We start from the raw sequence: 18944 nt of genomic DNA on the forward strand, positions 1-18944 counted from the left end.
ATCGCCACAATTATTCACAACGTGAGGTGCAGGGCATGTACAGGCTGAAAGGTCAACAGAAGGAAATAGACGAGTCCAGAAATAGACACAGATAGTAGGGGAATTTAACAGATAATAAAGGTAAGCGTTTTAAATCCAGAGGAAAAGATGGAAAAGTCACTAAATGATACTGGAAAACTGGCCTCAGACCTGGAAAAAAAATTAAGCTGGAGCCATACTGTAAACCTTTGTTCACAGAAAAGTTCACAACACATCAAAGACTTAAATGTAAAAACAGAAACAACCAAAATGTTGGAAGAAACCATCCAGGATGACTTTTATCATATCAAAGTGGGGAAGGCCTTTCTAAGAATGACTCAAAATTCTGAATAAATATGACTACAGATACAACCTAAAGTTTGTTTCATAAAAGTGATTATGAGCAAATCATTTACATAAATGATAAACCTGGGAAATAATGCAACTCCATGTAAAAGGCAAAGGGCTGATGATTTCTCTAATACTTTAAGAACTCCTAAAAAATAAATGGAAAAGATAAACAACTTAACAGAAAAATTAAAATATGGGCAAACGATGGGACACCTGGGTGGCCCAGTCGGTTAAGTGTCTGACTTTGGGTCAGATCAGGATCTCGCAGTTCGTGGGTTCAAACCCTGCATCGGGCTCTGGAGCCTGCTTCAGATTCTATGTCTCCCTCTCTCTCTGCCCCTCCCCCACTCGCACTCTGTCTCTCATTCTCTCTCTCAAAAATAAGCAAACATCAAAAAATATTTTAAATATGGGCAAATGATAGGAACAAAGAGTTCACAGAAAAAGAAGGCTATCTATTCCACACCCATGAAAATACGCTCAATCTCAACAGTAATAGGAGAAATAATAAAACTATCCTAAGTGCCATTTTCCACCATTTTCCATCAGATTACTAAAGATCAAAATATTTTATTGTGCTGCGTTAAGGGAGGCAGCAATGGGTACTCTCAGATGTTGGGGTGGGTGGAGTCTGGAGTACCATGACCTCATAAGGAACATCTGGCAATACCAAAGACATTTCACTAACACCCGGGCTGGCAATTCCTAGCTAGGAATTTTCCTGAGATATACCAGCACAGGTGAAATGACTCAGGAACACGGTTACTCACTACAACACTGTTTGTAATAACAAGAGGCTGTAAACAACCTAAATTCCAACAATAGGAAAATGGTGGTTTTCCCCTTAACAATACCTTGGAAATCGTTCACATTAGTATATACATGGTTATTATTTTTTTTTTAAGGATGCATATTGCACCATTGTGAAAAAAAAAGGGGGGAGAGAAAGGCCATATGTATGATTTACTTATATATGCATAGAATCTCTTTGGTAGGAATCACAAGAAATAGATAGCTTTTGGTTGCCCCATGGAGAGGACCTTGATGGATGGTGAGGGGTAGATGCGTCCATCCTGGAACTCATGAATTTTCAACTATGTGAATTGATTAACTATTAACGTAATAAATCAATTTTAAAGTAAGATCAATCCTAGAATGGGTGGCCTCTGCACGTAAATGTACAAAGACTCTAAGTTCTTTAAATTCTGATAACCTGCTCGCCTTGGGAAAAGATCTGAAGACTGTATGCTAGAAAGTCACAGCTGGATTATCTCTTGCTTTGGACTTGAACACAACTGCCAGAGAGGCAAAGGCCTCTTACTTGATGCCTCAGCCATTCTCTCTCCAGTATCTTTCCGTTCTGATGGTCCCAGAGGAGCCGGCACTGTTCCCAAGAGACCTCTGTGTATCCAAACAAGTCCCTCCTTCCTAATGCTGCAGCACTACTCAGAACCACCCTGGGATTCTCACACCACATTTGGTCTAGAGATCTTGCACATCGATAATGGGCTGTCCTTTCATTTACCAACGAGAGAATCAAATGCACAGCAAAATCGTAAGGTAAATCGGCGAGCCAGGTGGGAAAACGCAAGTTAGACAATTAATCGTGAAGACAATTGCTGAAACACTACTCTTTCTTAGTAGCACTCAAAGACCCACTCTGTTTGGAAAACAGAAATCAGAAACATTAGGGAGATTTCAATTTGTGAGGTACCCCCATTTCCACTATTCTGTATCACAACTGTTTTCCACCTTGTCTGAAAAGCAGAAGAATCACCAGATAGGTCACCACATAGTCAGTAATGGCCAGTATCATGTGGTGTTTACTGTAGTTCTAGAAAGGAGAATTTAAGAGACTGTATCGTCTCCGATCTGTCATTAAAACCTATAATGCTACTTAACCCCATTTATAGGTGAAATGAAAGATTATGTCCACACAAAAATCTGTACGCCAATGTTTCTAGTAGCTTTATTCCAATCACCCAAATGTCCTTCAACAGGTGGATGGCTGAACAAACAGTGGTACATCTATACCTGGGAAGACACCTCAGCAATAAAAAGGAACAAACTATTGATACAACAATTTGAATGAATCTCAAAGGCATTATGCTACACGATAAGGCCAGATTCAAAAGGCTACATATCGTGTAATCAAAATTAGGCCACTTACAAGATATTCTGGAACAGGGCAACCATAGGGGACTGAAACGGACCAGAGTTTGCCAGTGGCTGGGGTGGGGGTGGGGGGGGGTGAGGGGGGAGAAGAGGTTGACTACAGAGGACACAGGGAGTTTCAGGGAGTGACAGAACTGTTCCAGGTCTTTTTTTTTTTTTTTTTTTTTTTTTTTGGGAGAGAGAGAAAGAGAGCCCATGCATGCAACCCAGGAGAGAGGCAGAGAGAGAGAGGGAGAGAGAATCCCAAGCAGGCTTCACATGGTCAGCACGGAGCCTGATGTGGGGCTTGATCCCACGAACCATGAGATCATGACCTGGGCTGAAATCAAGAGTTGGACACTCAACCAACTGAGCCACCCAGGTGTCCTTGCTCCAGATCTTGACTGTGGTGGCGGTTACCGTCTCAAAAGAACTCTTCGCTGAAGAGTGATCTATTGTATGTGATAACCTCAATTAAGAAACCCACAGAGATCATTAAGTAGAGACGGAAATACAGCCATACTACTTTCTCTCGTTTTGTTTTGTTTTTTTAATATATGAAATTTATTGTCAAATTGGTTTCCATACAACACCCAGTGGTCATCCCAAAAGATGCCCTCTTCAATACATGCTACTTTCTCGACAACAGAGTCACAGTCTGAAAGTGATTAATATTTAAAGATTTTTTTTAATATTTATTTATTGAGAGAGAACATGAGCAGGGGAGGGGCAGAGAGAGAAGGAGTGAGAGAATCCCAAGCAGACCCTGCAGTGTCAGCACAGAGCCGAATGCAGGGCTCGAACTCACAAACCACGAGACCATGACCTGAGCCAAAATCAAGAGTCAGACGCTTAACCAGCTGAGCCACGAAGGCACCCCTGAAAGTGATTTATATTTAAGTAAAAATCGATGAAAATCAATCGGTTCACTGACAACAGAACGGTAACAAAATACTAAGATACTAACTTGTTTGGCTTACATTCACATATGTACTGCCAAAATAGCAGAAATAATATCATTATGTATTGAACAAACATTTTTGGTATGCCTTCTAGGAGTCAGACACTGTTCCAGGTACCAGGGACAGGGCAGGGGACAAAAGAGACAAAGTCCCTCTCTCAAGGCTTGCATTTTAGTACCGCATTCTGATGCTGTACTGCTACGGTGAAAGACAGCAGGTTTCTTCCGTACTTCTAGGTATAGAAGTACAGGTGTAGATACTAAGTAAAATGCGCTGACAAACTCATGGCAGTTGTCCGAGGGAGACATCTCTGAAATTTCCAGTTCCCAAACTTTCTTGAGTCTGGAAAAGAAACCTGAGCCACTGAGTAAAAGTTCCGGAAGGGGCAAAATAAGATTGCCGACACTAGTCACAAAAAGTGAAACCTTCTCGAGTCTTCAGGACAGGAGTGTCACCTTAGAATCCCGGCGAGCTGTGTGGTTTCAGGGGTTGGATACTACGTATTAGCAAAGTGATGACTTAATAGAGATGACTGGGTTTCAGATTTCAAGAACAGTACAACTCACGGAAACTTGGGAACACTGACATTTGTCTGCAACTACTGGCATAAGGGAACATAAAGACTCCAGACTACAAACCAAGAGCTTCAGAGAGCTCCCGTCACAGAAGGCTGGGAGCTGGCCTGATGATACGCCAAAGCAATGACCGAGGAATACAGCGAGCTGGCCAAAGAAAACGCTTTGAACAGCCAGCCCGCTTACATAATGAACTCCAACAAGCCACCAAACTGAATCCCAGGCAGAGGGAACTCTCATAGGAATGAGAACAGTACATCAACAACGTACACATCAACAGTGTATCATCAACAGTGTAGCATGAGTCCAAGGCAGAGCCCGGGCCCGGGAGCAGAGGGCGAGAGGGGAGGGGAGCAGGGCCCACAGGCGGGAGCGGGGCCAGAGAGCCCAGGGCCGACCGATCGCGCTTCCCAACGCAGCAGCAGCCTCTGCTCCAGGCGGCCCAGTGGCTCCCGGGCACCCTGCCCAAAGAGACTGTCTGCCACAGCGGGAGGCTGCGAGTGTCACGTGCTAATTCTCGGGCGCTTACGGGGCAGTGAAGGAGGGGGACAGGGAATGTTACTTCTCATCTGATACTCCTTCCTCTTCCTTACATTTTCTTAGCAAGGGAAAACAGATTTTTTTTAACTTACAAAATAGAACTTTTTTTGAAAGATCTGAAACGCATGGCCAAATCAACACCACCAGATCTTTTTTCAATAAAAAAAAAAAAGTGGCTTTTTTTTTTCCTGATTATTATTGAAGGGAGGGATTTCTGTCCTTCTATCCCTTACTTTTCCACTGATGGGACTTCTGTTCCTTTCCTAAAGATGATGACTCGGGTTTTAGAGTAATGGTCTTAAACGATCTTTTCTGAGAAGCAGAGGAAGGGCCAATTTTTGGCTGACATCGTGCCAGGTGTGTGACAGAAAACCACAAGCATAGAGAAGCACGCCAGCATAGAGGGCGGGGTGCTGGGGATGAACGGAGCTCAGCCATCATAAGAAAGCCCGTGTGCCAATGTCACACACCGTGAGAACCTGCCCGACAGCCAGGAGGACAGCTGGTGGGAGCCCACAGTTTCTCAGAGGCAAGCCCTTTCAGAGCATCAGCATCCGGGGTCAGGAGAGCATGACCAGGTTCAGGTTCCCAGCAAGAATCAAAGGCTCTACTGACAATCTCACACCGCTCTTCCCACGGCAAGCTTAATCACCCACCGGTAAGGAGAACAACGGTGAAGGTGGCCAGGCCCCACCGGCTTCTGCTGGGACTACTGGCCCAAGAACCCCAGGTGAGCGGGTTGTCAAGGAGGAAACTGGCAGAAGACTCACCAGCAAGGGTGGGTCTGGAATCTCGTGTAGAGTAGGAGGCTACCTCTTTTAATTATTATTATTCTTTAAATACTCCAGTGAATGAAAGCAAAATGCGTTAAGCCTGGTTGCACCCACTGCATTATATGTGAAAGTTAATAGAGCTTTCAAGTTCTGGCATAAGACAAAATAAAATGGGATGATACAAAACTTCAACTTTGTTGGCTGTGGCCAGTCATTACATCATACAACCAGTACCTTTCAAGCTGCGAAACGCTGAGCCCCAGGCCTATGCAGACGCCTCAGCAGCCACTTTGGGATCTGAGGATGAGTCAGGGAAGCCAGGGGAAACCTCCTCAAAGGGAAAAGCTCTGATTTTATATGCTTATAAAACATATACTTACAAAAATTAGTATGTTAGAGTTCTATATAAGATTTCATTTAACATAAGAGGTTCAAGGCTTAAATTTGGGTGGGGGGGAATCTTCATTCTAAACGATATTGTTCATTTTCTTGAGCTGTTTATAAGGAAACACTCCCTTTAGTTTTTGGGGATGAAAGGGGATATATATCTTCCATCACCTCAAGAAAGGCACCGTTGCTCTGAGCCTGAATTTTCTTCTACCTACGAATAAGAAAGTAGACTTTGTTCTCTTCAATAAGGACAACAGAAGACCAACGCAGTCTTTTTAAGAGCTGCTCACCATAAAACTGTCCGGAAAGTGTTGCGTGCAGGTAGGGGACACTAATTGAAACTGAAAGGAATACTTCACTTCACAAAAGTCTTTTACAAAAATTGGATCTTTACCTGTCTGTGGAGAGCATCTGGAAGGACCCAGAACCCCACAGCCGGAGAGGAACAATGCCCAACACACCAGAGCCCAGCACCCTGGATCTCCTGCCACACGTGGGAATCACAGTGGCTCACAAACACGCACCGCATGACCTACGTCTCCTTCAACCATCCATCTAGACAGGGCCAAGTTCATTTCTGAGCTTCAGAACACGGTCCTTTTCTTGCTGGCACGAGACCCTCAGTTGCTAATTTGTTAAAAATGCTCTTCGGAAACTTCCAAGGCTTTGTGCGCTCATGGGGAGGGGAAACAGGTCAGCCCACCCACCCAGTGGCTCACAAGGGACTGTTTTCTGAATGAAACAGCCGAAGCCCAGAAAACGAACAGGGGGTGGGGGTGAGGCCATTGATTTGTCTACTAAAAGAATTGCATTTTTGTGTAACAACTACTTGATTTAGGGGGGGAAAAAAAACCCAAATGAGATGAAGAGATATTCAGAGCTGTGGGGATAAAAACTCCCGCGGTGTAGCTGAAATGAAAGTGGGAAGCAAACGGAAAACAGACTTCAACTTACAGCTTTTCTAGAACATGCCTGTGCTCGGAGGGCAGAGGACAAGCAGGCTGGGCAGAGGTCCAGGAAGAGTGATGGAAATAGGAGGACAGCCAGGGCCAGGGAGTCGGTCCAGCTCAAAGCTGAGGTGGTGAGCGGCCCATGGTTCACAGGTGCAAGAGGACCGAGAGCGGGAAGTTAAGGGACACATAGCAGGGACCGTCCATCCGTAGGGTTAGCTGAACCTGAAGTCTGGAGAAGAGCCCAGCAGGGCTCTGCTGACTCGGGTTGGGGCAGTAGTGGGACGGAGTCAAGAGGGGGGACGAGACGGGGAGAGAGGTGGCATCTCTGCCCATGCTACTGGCTCTCCAGCTGGGGGACCATCACCGCAGGAAGCAGGCAAGGCAAAGATGCAGGTCTGAGCCCACGGGGAGGGTGCGGCTGGTTCCACCAGCAAATCCAAGATGATGCAAGGCCAGGAGGTCCGAACTGGGGACCAGCATCCAGAGGAAGGCAGAGGAAACCCAACCACCCTGCTGGAGTCAGGGCGGCCTGGCCCTACGTGCTGACACTCGTCCGGCTGCTGCCGAGTCTAGAAACCGGCACACCCAGAGCGGTCAAGCAGGCTTTCCTAATGCTCAGGTCAGTACAAAACCCGCTGTCACAAACACCAACTAGAGAACTACATGAATCATTTTACTGCACCCAGTTTTCAAACAGGCTTGGATAATTCTGAAAATGCCTCTCATGCATTACATAAGGGTTAGGTTACGATTCAGGAGACAGGCCTTTGGAGGAGCATTCGATTATTCTAGAGGAGACCCACTCAACGTTTAGACGACAGAGATTCCTAAAAGGTTCAGACCTCCCCCACATGTCTTAGGATTACTCACCCCTCCTGGCTCAAAGATCTACATGTTTGTACCCTAAGTACCTGCATCAGCATTCACCAGAACCGATCATTCCTGCATCAAGAATCGTGCAGTACAAAGTACAGTAAGGGGCTCTTTCTCCATTCCATTCCAGTCCTGCAATTTTTCCTCAGAATAACGAACTGTTACATACAGGATTTTCCCTCTTTAGTTTTGTAACAAGAAAGTACATGCAAGCCGAGTGAGACAAGATGGAAACCTAGCGGTTCTCACGCTACAGTAATCAGCGCACTGGGCACAAATCCCTCGTCACTGTGACCTGGCTATGCCGGAGAGCAAAGCTCTTATTTATGTTTTGCACAAGCACGTTATTTAACACCATCACTTTCACGAGTACATGTGCCGGGATTTTAGAACATAAAACATTCTGAATTTATAAAAACAAATGAACCGTATTTATGTTACCAAAAGATTTACTGCAAGTTTCTTTCAACCAATAAACTTCCCCGGTGCACTGAAAACAATAATTTACGGTGCAACGGAGTCAAACTTTTTGATCAAGAACACATCTACTGCACCGTGTGAGGAGTATACAGGGAGACCAACACTCCACTCAGCTTTCAGTGCCCAAAACTGCCGGGCTCCCTATCGGGGCTGCTAGGTCACTGGCCCTCCTTCCTCCAAGTCCACGGTGAAGAGACATCTGACGATGTGAGAAGCATCTGATACAACACTTACTTGTACGCCACTTGGAAAGTGCACTAACACAGCAATTCCGTGTGAACAGACACTATCGAAAAACCTCGCGATACCAACACTTACCATTTGAGCCCCTACTAAGGGTCAGAGCCTACAGTAAATGTCTTAAAACATTATGTCATTTAATTTTGCAATAACACTTTTGAGTAGGTATCAGCTTCCCCCTCCAGCTGAGAAAAATTAAGGCCTTAAAAATTAAGACAAGGCATACAGAAGCCCGATTTCAAGTATTTCCTCTCATCAGTGTATGTCACTGAATTCTCTGAGCCTCAGTCTTCTCAGGCATAAAATGGGGGCATTCTTCAGTGTTGGTGGGGATTAAAGTTGGAAAGGGCCATATTAGTATATGTTATTATAAAGCAATTTTAGTTAAGTGCTCTCATGGGATATCAGAATGTTCACTGGAAATATGGAATTAGGGAATTCTTTTTAAGTCATATTACTGATTATCTTGTATCAGATATACATGGGGCTTGGGAAACACTAGTCAAATTTCTGAACTCAATGAGAAGGATTCTCAGAGTGGAACGGCAATGCTGCTTTAAGCTCTGAGGAAGGTCTACTCACTCTGCGCTATGTAAATTGCGATGAAGGCACAGATCAAATTTTGGACCACTTTCTATTATTTTCTGTTTCTGAATTGCAGAGAAGAGAATCACGTTGATAGGAATTTGGAAGTCTCCACTCCCATATTTATTTGAATCATTCTTTTAAGAATGATCGTCATAGGGGTGCCTGGGTGGCTCAGTTGGTTGATCGTCTGACTCGTAAACTCGGCTCAGGTCACAATCTCACGGTTCGTGAGATTGAGCCCTGCATCGGGCTCTGTACTGACAGTGTGGCGCCTACTTGGGATTCTCTCTCTCCTTCTCCCTCTGCCCTCTCCCCCGGCTCACGCTCACATGCATGCTCTCTCTCAAAATAAATAAGTAAACATTAAAAAAAAACATAAGAACGATAGTCCTAAAGCAGATACAAATAATGGAGAGTGTTCGCACATAGCTCTGGGGCTATGCCAAAATAACAATCTTACCAACATCTGTCTAGAATTTATGCCTAGGGTATTATTTGTAATTACAAAGGAAAATCTATAGTATACCTATGAAACCATAGCTTTCCATTTCTGATCGATGCATTTAGAAAACTATTAGCTTTATGAATTTAGTTTAAAGGCTTCAACTATCGTTTAATAAAGTCTTAGAGTGCCTACTGAGTAGGCAGGTACTGACGGCCCTAGGTATATAAATGTCAACAAAACAGTATTGTAGTCAGGAAGATTCAAAGAACAAGTTAATTGCAACAAGTTTAACTGGTGCAATGATACAGGTACCTATAAAAGGTGTTGCTAATGCATTACAGGTTACTACTGAGTTACAGAAAACATGGCATGATACTAAGTCTTTTCCTGACCACCGGACCAACACCTCTGCTCCACCATGATCTCACATTCCAGTTCAAGGTACTCTTCTCATAAGGCATTTTCTAAAATTCAAATTTGCAATTTAAGGACTATTCTAAGTCGGGGCGCCTGGGTGGCTCAGTCGGTTGAGCATCCGACTTCGGCTCAGGTCATGATCTGGCAGTTCGTGAGTTCAAGCCCCGTGTCAGGCTCTGTGCTGACAGCTTTGAGCCTGGAGCCTGTTTCCAATTCTGTGTCTTCGCCTCTCTCTGCCCCTCCCCTGCTCGTGCTCTGTCCCTCTCTGTCTCTTAAAAAATAAAAAATACAATGTTAAAAAAAAAAAAAGAATTATTCTAAGTCTATGAGTGAGAATTGTTTTTACAACAGAATTGAAAACACACACTTCTAAACAATTCATCTGTCAGAGGAAAAACCATGGTGGAAATTGGAAGATATTGTAGTAACATCTTATTATGAAGTATGAGATGCCACAAATCACACCTCACATGACATGGTGGTAGAGTGATTTGGCGGTCTTGCCATGTCTGCAGAGTGTGAGGTTGCTGTGCCACGCAGTCTTGGTGGGGTCCTTTGGAGCCGTGTCTTTGGGCGGCGCGTAGGCAGAGCAGACTTGCGGCTGCAACTAAAGCAGTCCTTAGAGGGAAATGTCTGCATTTTTAAAAGGAGGCTCTAATTTGATATGCTAAACAGTCAAGTTAGGAACATAAAAGACAACAACAGGAAAAAGGCAGAATAAATTCAAGAAAAAGAGAGGAAATATTTGGAAAGATGATAAAGTGAAATCCCCTTTAAAAACTGCTGTCGGGGCACCTGGGTGGCTCAGTTGGTGGACCGTCCAACTCTTAGTTTTGGTTCAGGTCATGGTACCAGGGTGGTGGGATCGAGCCCTGTGTGGGGCTCTGTGCTGAGTGTGGAGCTTGCTTAAGATTCTCTCCCTCTCTCTCTCTCTCTTTTCTCACTCTCTCCCTCTCCCCTGCTCGTGCACTCTCTCTAAAAAAAAAAAAAAAAAAAATACTGCCAAATGGGATTATAGAAGTCACTGGAAAAGCCTACAAAAAAAAGTCCAAAACGTTTTTACTGGACTCAGACTGCTTTGCAAATGTCTGTGGGTTCTTGTTCACTTTGCCACACTGTCTATTCCTCCTGGTGGGAATGAACAGGCCCGGTGGGGAGGGAGACCCCAGACCAGTGCTTAAATTTCAAAGCTAGGTGCAAACATCACCGCCAGTGAGCTCCAGAGGGCCCTACTACTGCCCGCCTGAAATGCGGATGCCCAACTTTGTGCTCATCTGCCACAGACGCTCCTATCTCACCTTTCGTTTATATAGTTACCCATCTCTCTCTCTGACCACCAAGCCTCATGAGACCAAAAACACGGGGTGAATAAATTTGTTTAGATTAAGTAACAACTAAAAAAGGAGGAGATTGATGGGGATGTGGTGATATGAACAGGTATCCAAGACAAAGAGACACTGTTAAGCAGAAAGAACAAGTTGTGTGTGTGTGTCTGTGTGTGAGTGCATGCACATGTACACCTATTACTCATAGGCAATGCCTGGACTAGTACATGAACTGCTAGGGGATACCTCCAGGGTACAGAAAAGCAGGGCGAGAGGAGGAAGAACTTGCTTTTCACTCAGCAGCCTTCTATAAAATGTTAAGTGGTCAACATGGCATGAATTACATTTTTATTTTTTAAATGATTCAACTGTGACTTTTTAAAGTCTATCATTTTGTCAATAATAGGAAAAAACCCGACTGCCAATTTTAAACCCAAGGTAACTCAGGTTCTCTGGTATCCGCAGAATCAAAGCCATTTTCAAATGCTTTTATGATAAGTAAAATACTGAAAAGCACAGTAACAGAATCAGTACATTCTTCTGAGTAGAAGTCATAGTTTTTGTTTTTTAAATTTTTTTAACAACCAGTGGTTTCCATGGTTTAAGGGTAGGGGAGAGGTTCTGATTTATTTTTTTATGTTTTATTTTAAGTTTATTTATTTTGAGAAAGAGAGAGAGTGCACGTGCACATGGGGGAGGGGCAGAGAGGGAGAGAGATCCCAAGTAGGCTCCACACGATCAGCACAGAGCCCGAAGCAGGGCTCAAACCCACCAACTGTGAGATCACGACCTGAGCCAAAATCAAGAGTCAGATGCTTAACAGACTGAGCCACCAAGGCGCCCCTATTTTTTTATTTTAAAGTTTATTTACTTATTTTAAGAGAGAGAGAGAAGGAGGAAAAGAGCTAGAAGGGGGGCGGGCAGAGAGGGAGAGAGAATCCCAAACTCGATCTAACAAAGAGCTGAAATCAAGAGTCAGATGCTTAACCAACTGAGCTACCCAGGTGCCCCAGAAGTCATAGTTTTTTAAATGGAAATATTATAATACTATTTATAGCACTCTTAGGAAATTAATAACAACTATTTCTACATTATAAATTCAACCATGTTGCACAAAAACAGTCACTCTTAGGGAGGCGGGATAGCAAGATTGTTGGATGGACGAAGCTAGCTGGCCTGAGCTGGAATCCTGGCTGTCACGAGTAGGGTAACCTTGGGCAAGTTTCTCAACCTGCTTAGGCCTCAGTTTCCTCATCAGAAAAACGGAGTGATACGGCCTAACAAACCTATACCAGTGCTTACCAAGTACGTCTGAGTGGAACAGAAGACCGCTTTATGTGGTTACACAGGCAAACATGTTTTGCATGAATGACAATCACTTACGACCTAAGGATCGGGCTAATGTAGGTGGTAGCCACGTCAAACAATGACAGTTACAGGTACTGTGCTCTGGTGACCCACTGAGGAGTCAAATCTTGAGTAACGGAATCTTTACCAACGCTGTTGAGATGTGCAGGGAAAACCGAAAACTTGTATGTGATTAGTTCCCCTTGCGGCCAGTGAGAGTGGGAAAAAGAGGCCACCCCTCACACAACCAGGACCCAAACTATGCTTGAAACACGCACTGTCCACAGGCCCTGAGAGCATCAAGCAACTGGCCAGCAAGGGTCCTGCCGGCTGGAGCCTAGGAAGCTGCCATAGCAGTGTTGGCCTACTCCACCTATCCTGAATCACAGATCACGGAGTCTGACATCTGAGTCACAGGCACATATGTCCAGATACATACTTTTGTTGGTTGATTAGACTGCCCAGTGTAGTAACATTTTTTCTTCCTTTGGCTTCTAAAAACATAGACAGCAACCATCTGTTTAGAAGTTACCTCGATTTTTCTCTTCTACTCACCATGTACGGTCTCCCAATGCAAGATTAAGAAACACTGCCGTAGGGGGGCACCCGAGTGGCTCAGTCGGTTAAGTGTCCGACTTTGGCTCGGGGCGTCATCCCACGGTTCGTGGGTTTGAGCCCTGTGTCATCTGTGCTGATCGTGTGGAGCCTGCTTGGGATTCTCTCTCTTTCTCTGCCCTCCCCCACATGCTCATGCACGTTCACACTCTCAAAACAAATAAAAGTGAAAAAACCTGTTAATTAAGTTAAAACAAATGTTAATTAAATTAAAATGTTAATTAATGGGGCACCTGGGTGGCTCAGTCGGTTGAGCAGCCGACTTCGGCTCAGGTCATGATCTCATGGTCTGTGAGTTCGAGTCCCATGTCGGGCTCTGTGCTGACAACTCAGAGCCTGGAGCCTGTTTCGGATTCTGTGTCTCCCTCTCTCTGACCCTCCTCCATTCATGCTCTGTCTCTCTCTGTCTCAAAAATAAATAAATGTTAAAAAAAAAATTTTTTTTTAATAAATAAATAAAATGTTAATTAAATTAAAACCGCCATAAGCCAGCAACTACAGGTTCTATTCCCCATTAACGGCACTAAGGGATGTGCACTAGTAGCTGTGCAAAGCTGACACCACCTTCGACTCCGCCACCCACGAGGCCTGGTCCTACATTTGGAAGACTTCCAGCTGGGGCAACTTCACCACTTCATTTCTTGCAGCTTTTCCAGATGCACCTTCGATTACTTGTGCCATTATTTAAAAGCCACAGAAAACATCTCAGCTGGCCCAACATCTCTGAATAGAATGTACTGACTTTTTAATGAAATGAAAATGATTAAGGCAAAATGTATATAGTCTCCTACCACTGCCTGCCCCCAATTCTTATTCTGAATTTCCAAGCCACAGAAAAGTTCCAAGAATACAAAATAGTAGGGAAACTGGAACACTCACACACAGTAGAGCAGTCCCAGTGCTTTGGAAAACAGTTTGGTGGGTCTTCAAAACGTTAAACATAAAATTACTGTATCACCCAGCAATTCCACACCTCTGTGTATATGCAAGAGAAATGAAAACGTATGTTCACACAAAAACTTGTACAGGAATGTTCATAGTAGCATTCTTCATAAAAGCCAAAGTGAAAACAACCTAAATGTCCATCAACAGATGAATGGGTAAATAAAACATGGTCTATCCATGCAATGGAATATTAGTCCGCCATAAAAAGGACAAGGAACTGATTGACATACGCTACATGTATGAACGCTGAAAACATGCTAAGTGAATTAAGCCAGTCATGAAAGGCTACATGTTGTTTGATTCATTTATATGAAGTTTCCACAATAGGCAAATCCATGGAGACAGAAAGCAGATCTGTGATTGCCAGGGGCTGAGATGTAGAGGGGATGAGGAGTATCGGCTAATGGGTGGAGGGTTTCTTTTTGGGTGGATCAAAATGTTGTAAAATTACATGGCGGTGATTATTCACCCAACCCCGTGAATATGTTACAACCACTGAATTCTACACCTTAAATGGGTAAGTTTTACGGTATTTGAATTACATCTCAATAAAATTGTTATTAAAAAATTACAAGGGGTGCCTGGGTGGCTCAGTCGGTTGAGCATCTGACTTCAGCTCAGGTCATAATCTCGCAGTCCGTGAGTTCAAGCCCCGCGTCGGGCTCTGTGCTGACTGCTCAGAGCCTGGAGCCTGTTTCAGATTCTGTGTCTCCCTCTCTCTCTGACCCTCCCCTGTTCATGCTCTGTCTCTGTCTCAAAAATAAATAAATGTTAAAAAAAAGATTAAAAAAAAAAAAAGAATACAAGGTAGACTCGATCAGAGTCCTCCATTATTAACACTTTGCCCCACGTGCTCTCTCTCTTCTCCTCACATCCACACACACACAATATGTGGGTGGACTATTTAAAATCTAGTTATTTCCACACTTTACTCCTAAAGACTTCAGTATGTGGAGCATTCTCCTACATAGCCAAAATACAAATATCCCAGTCGGGAAATTTAACACCCATACAAAATTATTTTTCGTACAGTCTATATCCAAATTTATTTATCAGGAATTGCACACTGTATTTAGTTGTCGTATCTTTGTAGGCTCTTTTAATCTAGAAAAATTGCTTTTCATGACATTCACATTTTTTAAGAATCCAGGCCAATTATTTCAGAGTGTTCCTCAATTTGGAAATGCCTGATTGTTTCCTTACGAACTGATCTAAGTTGAACCCTTTTGGTAGGAGTATCACATCGAAGGGCTTTTGCTTTTCAGTGCCATCAGGCCAGACCCTTTATTATCATGCCAGAACTAAACCTCAGTGTCACTAGTGGTGGCAGTGAGGTGATGCTCACTGTTGGTTGTCGCTGGAGTCCTGATAACCTGATTCCTCCATTATAAAGGTAGCTTTTTCCCTTTGACATTAACAATCTGGGGGGGGACCATTTGAGTCTGTGTAAATATCAGGTTTCCCCAGCTGTGTTGCACTCAAAAGGTTTAGCCTCTGTTCATGATCTTTGCTTGGTCTTCGATCCTTTTTGAGACTGCTCTGCATTAATGTGACCAACTGCTACTCGCAAGTTTATTCCACAGTGCAAGCCAGCTGGGATTTTAACACCGGCTGCACATTACAATCAATGGTATCTCTGGGAGTGGGACCCTGGCTATCATACTTTAAAATTCCCAAGGTGATTGATTCTACTGCAGAGTAGGGTTGAGCTACAAGAACCTTGCATCACCCTCGTTTTGCAAATAAGGCAACTGAGGACTGAGGAGATTAAGTGGAGAATGGCAGGCACAAAACTTGTTAGTGCCATAATTAAGATTTTTATTTTTTTGTACTTGCATTTTAATATGCTATTCCTTCTGTAGATCATTCAAACAATAAAACCGGAGAAATGAGTCACTTCTGTACGGTGTTAGAGCTGACCGGGGCCCGAAGTGCGTATTTCTGCTTTCAAAGCGAAGTCTGCCTTTCGTTCAGTAAGACCCCTGCAGTCACAGCGGGAGCGAAGGAACGGGGCAGGTGGTCACCGAGCTCCTCGGCCCTCACTGGACAGCTCAAGCTCCGGAACCAAGGCCGAGCCGGATGTTCACGAGGCCAGACGGTAAACGCTGCAGCCCAGGCGCCGGCCCCTCCGGCCCGCAAGCCCCGCCGACGCGGTGACGACTCCGGCCGGGGTGCCCTCCTTAGGGCTGCGGGCCGCGCGCGGAACACACCTGGCGGGGACGCACCTGGAGGGGCGCTCTGCCCCGCCCAGGCACACCCAGAAGTGCGCGGGGCCCCGCAGACGACGGGACCTGCAGGCCCGCCCACCCTACTTACCCCGGCGTGATAAACCTTGTTCGCTCTCTTAATCTTAATATCCAGGCAGGTCCCCATTTCGAGTACTCCGCGGCCGGCAGCACTTCCTGCCGCGCGTGACCCGAGCGGAAGGCGAGTCGCCCCGCCCCTCCGACCCGGGCCCGCCCCTTTTCCCTTGCCGCTAGCTGTCTTTTCTGGAGACGTCGCGCCTTTCTCGGGATCGACTCCCCCGCCTTCCTTTTTCCGGTGCAGGGGCGGGCCTTAGCGCGGGCCGAGGGGCTGTCACTCTTCACCCCGCCCCTGCTGGGCGTGAGGGGCGGGACCAGGCCGGCCCCACCCTTTCCGTAAGGACTGTCCTAACACCGGAAATACCCTCCAAAACGGCTCTCTCCCGGCGTGCCCCGCGGTGGGGGGGTGGTGCCGAGGTCGCGTAGCGCGGGCCCTGCCTTTGCGGGCTAAGTGAAGCTCCCGTCAGGCTGTGCGGCCCAGGGGCGCTGCGCTATGTTGGCCTTAAGGTGGTGATAACTGAGGACTGAGTTCCCTCCCTAGTCTCCTGCCTCTCGCCGTCTCTAGTCCTACCCCACTCTCTCCCGAGGGTTCTGAAGACTGGCGTCTTCGCCTTTGCGGCACTGCCTCCCCTGCCCGCGGCCCCGCGCTCCCGGCCCGCAAGGCGCCGATTGGCAGGCGGCCCGCCTGGCCCGCCCCTGCCTCTGGGCCGCGGGCCAAGGTCTCGGGGAGCACCAGGTGACCTCGCCCCGCTCTGAGTCCCCGGAGGCCGGCTGGGCGGGGCCGCGGGGGCTTGTGGGTACTCCCCCGGCGCGCGCCCTGGAACCGGGGGCTGAATATTCATGTCGGTGCGCGGGATGCGGGGAGGCGCGGCCCGCAGGCCCTGAGTGCCGGCAGCGCGCGCAGATGGGAACCTCGGAGCCGAAGCGGACCTGCTCAGTCTGTTTTTCATTCCCGGACGGAGCCGACTGAAGCAGGCACAAGACATATTGGTTTTGGGGGGAGTGGCCTCCAGGCAGGGCAGCAATAAAGTGGTAGGAAACGTTTTGCCGTGACGAATAAAATTCCTCGTAGATGTTTTAAACGAGGGCTTTGCCAATAAGCAGGCAGGTAACATTTCGTTATTTTGGCAATGCGGTGAAGAAGTGCTTTTTGTTCTTAAATTCTTTAGTTCTGATGTTTGTTTTTCAATGTGCATTAGTTACAGGATGACGTTAGAAATCTTCCGTAAAACGATTTCGTGAATTAGTGTGACCGGTGCCTCCCTCTTGAGAATTTAAGGCATTTTTTAGGACGACACTGATGGTGCTATAGCTACAATTGCTTTTGAAGGGTGATACAAGGTGGTATTTCCCAATATTCAGGTCTCCGGTTTCAGCTCCTCTCTGCCCTCAGGGCTTCAGTCTCTCTGTCTTGGATGTCTTCCTGCAACTCAGACTCAGCAATTCTAAAACAATTCATTAGGGACTTGATAATCACAGACTAGTCTATTTGCAATTCAAGAAATGAATCCCTCTCCACTAGACTCACCCAGCATTTCCAACTGGTAAATCTCAATCTCAGTAGACAATGCAGGGAAACAGGAAAAGAAACCTCTTACAGGGATCCACATCCTAGACTTGTCTGCTTCTGCAAACCTGCTTTCTACTTAACTTTACAACCAAACATTTCTTATCCCCTGAGGTCAGCTAGGCCATGTTGTTATTCCTCTTTGTAAATTGTACACAATTTGTGTGGAATGCTGGTGCGGAGCAAAGAGCTCTGGTTCCAGCAGTTGTCAGTGTAATCAGTTTTGGGGCCCTCTCTGTGTGGTGGCTTCTAAACATGAAACGGTCCATTTTTCTCCAGTCACTGTTGTTTTGAATCTTTTCTCCATCCCTCAGCTACACCTTAGGGCATACTCCTGTCTGGTCAGTTTCAGTTACTAAAAATCAGACCACGTCAAAGTGCCAATCTCAGGACATGAGTGGGATCCCAGATCCTTAGTTGGGAGTGGGAAGGTACGAGTCATGCTTCTGGCTCAGACACTTTTTCAGGGTCCTCTTCAAGGCCTGGATGCTTCTGTGTTGAGGCAAGCATCTTTTAACTGGCCACTGCCAAAGTTCTCTCTTAATTGATTCCTGCTTGTCTTGACAACTGGTCCTTGTTCAAAACTCCTTTCGTGGGGCACGTATGAGAAGGTCTGGTGGGCCTTCTCCCTCCCATGCATTTCCATGGAAGATCTATCTCCAGCTCAATATTTTCTTATCACCCCCCAGCACCCAGTAGTACACCCAGCCTCTTTGTGACGGTTCAGCAAGGCGGCTCAAGACCATTTATCTCCCACGGAGTCCGCGTGACCCATGAGAAATACACATCCTTGCCACACAAAAGGGCTGGACTGGAACCTGCCCCAAGGCCTCTCCTCTCCACCCTGCTGTCTCTCTTCAATCTTCTTGCTCCCTCCTAAAATGCAGACAGGAATAAATTAAGAATGTAGGCCAGACAGGTTTGCAAGGAGTCAATGAAAGACCAGCCTCTCCTTGCAGTAGTCCCCACCAATACCAAGGAGAGATTACCTTGCAGCCTCCCCCTCTACGTCACCTCCCACCAGAAACGCTGAACTCTGCAAGGGCAACTGCCTCCTTTTATTCCTTCCTCTCCCTCCCCATG

The 18944-nt window shown here is 45.8% G+C and overlaps 1 protein-coding gene across 3 annotated transcripts in view; it reads right to left on the reverse strand.

Moving 5' to 3' along the window:
- The window catches only part of VPS26C (VPS26 endosomal protein sorting factor C), a 48820-nt gene extending 32283 nt beyond the window's left edge, over positions 1-16537 (reverse strand). For 2 of the 3 annotated variants that reach the window (XM_086675961.1, XM_086675960.1), the window contains exon 1: positions 16308-16537. In XM_086675961.1, coding sequence (XP_086532087.1) covers positions 16308-16364 — 57 coding nt within the window. In that variant the 5' untranslated portion in view covers positions 16365-16537. The remainder of the gene's footprint in view (positions 1-16307) is intronic. The other variant, XM_086675959.1, reaches the window with a different exon arrangement.
- Positions 16538-18944: the final 2407 nt, after the last annotated feature.

The sequence above is a fragment of the Puma concolor genome, chromosome C2 (genome assembly GCF_028749965.1).
Source record: "Puma concolor isolate L17-30 chromosome C2, mPumCon1.1.hap2, whole genome shotgun sequence".
Classification (NCBI taxonomy): Eukaryota; Metazoa; Chordata; class Mammalia; order Carnivora; family Felidae; genus Puma; species Puma concolor.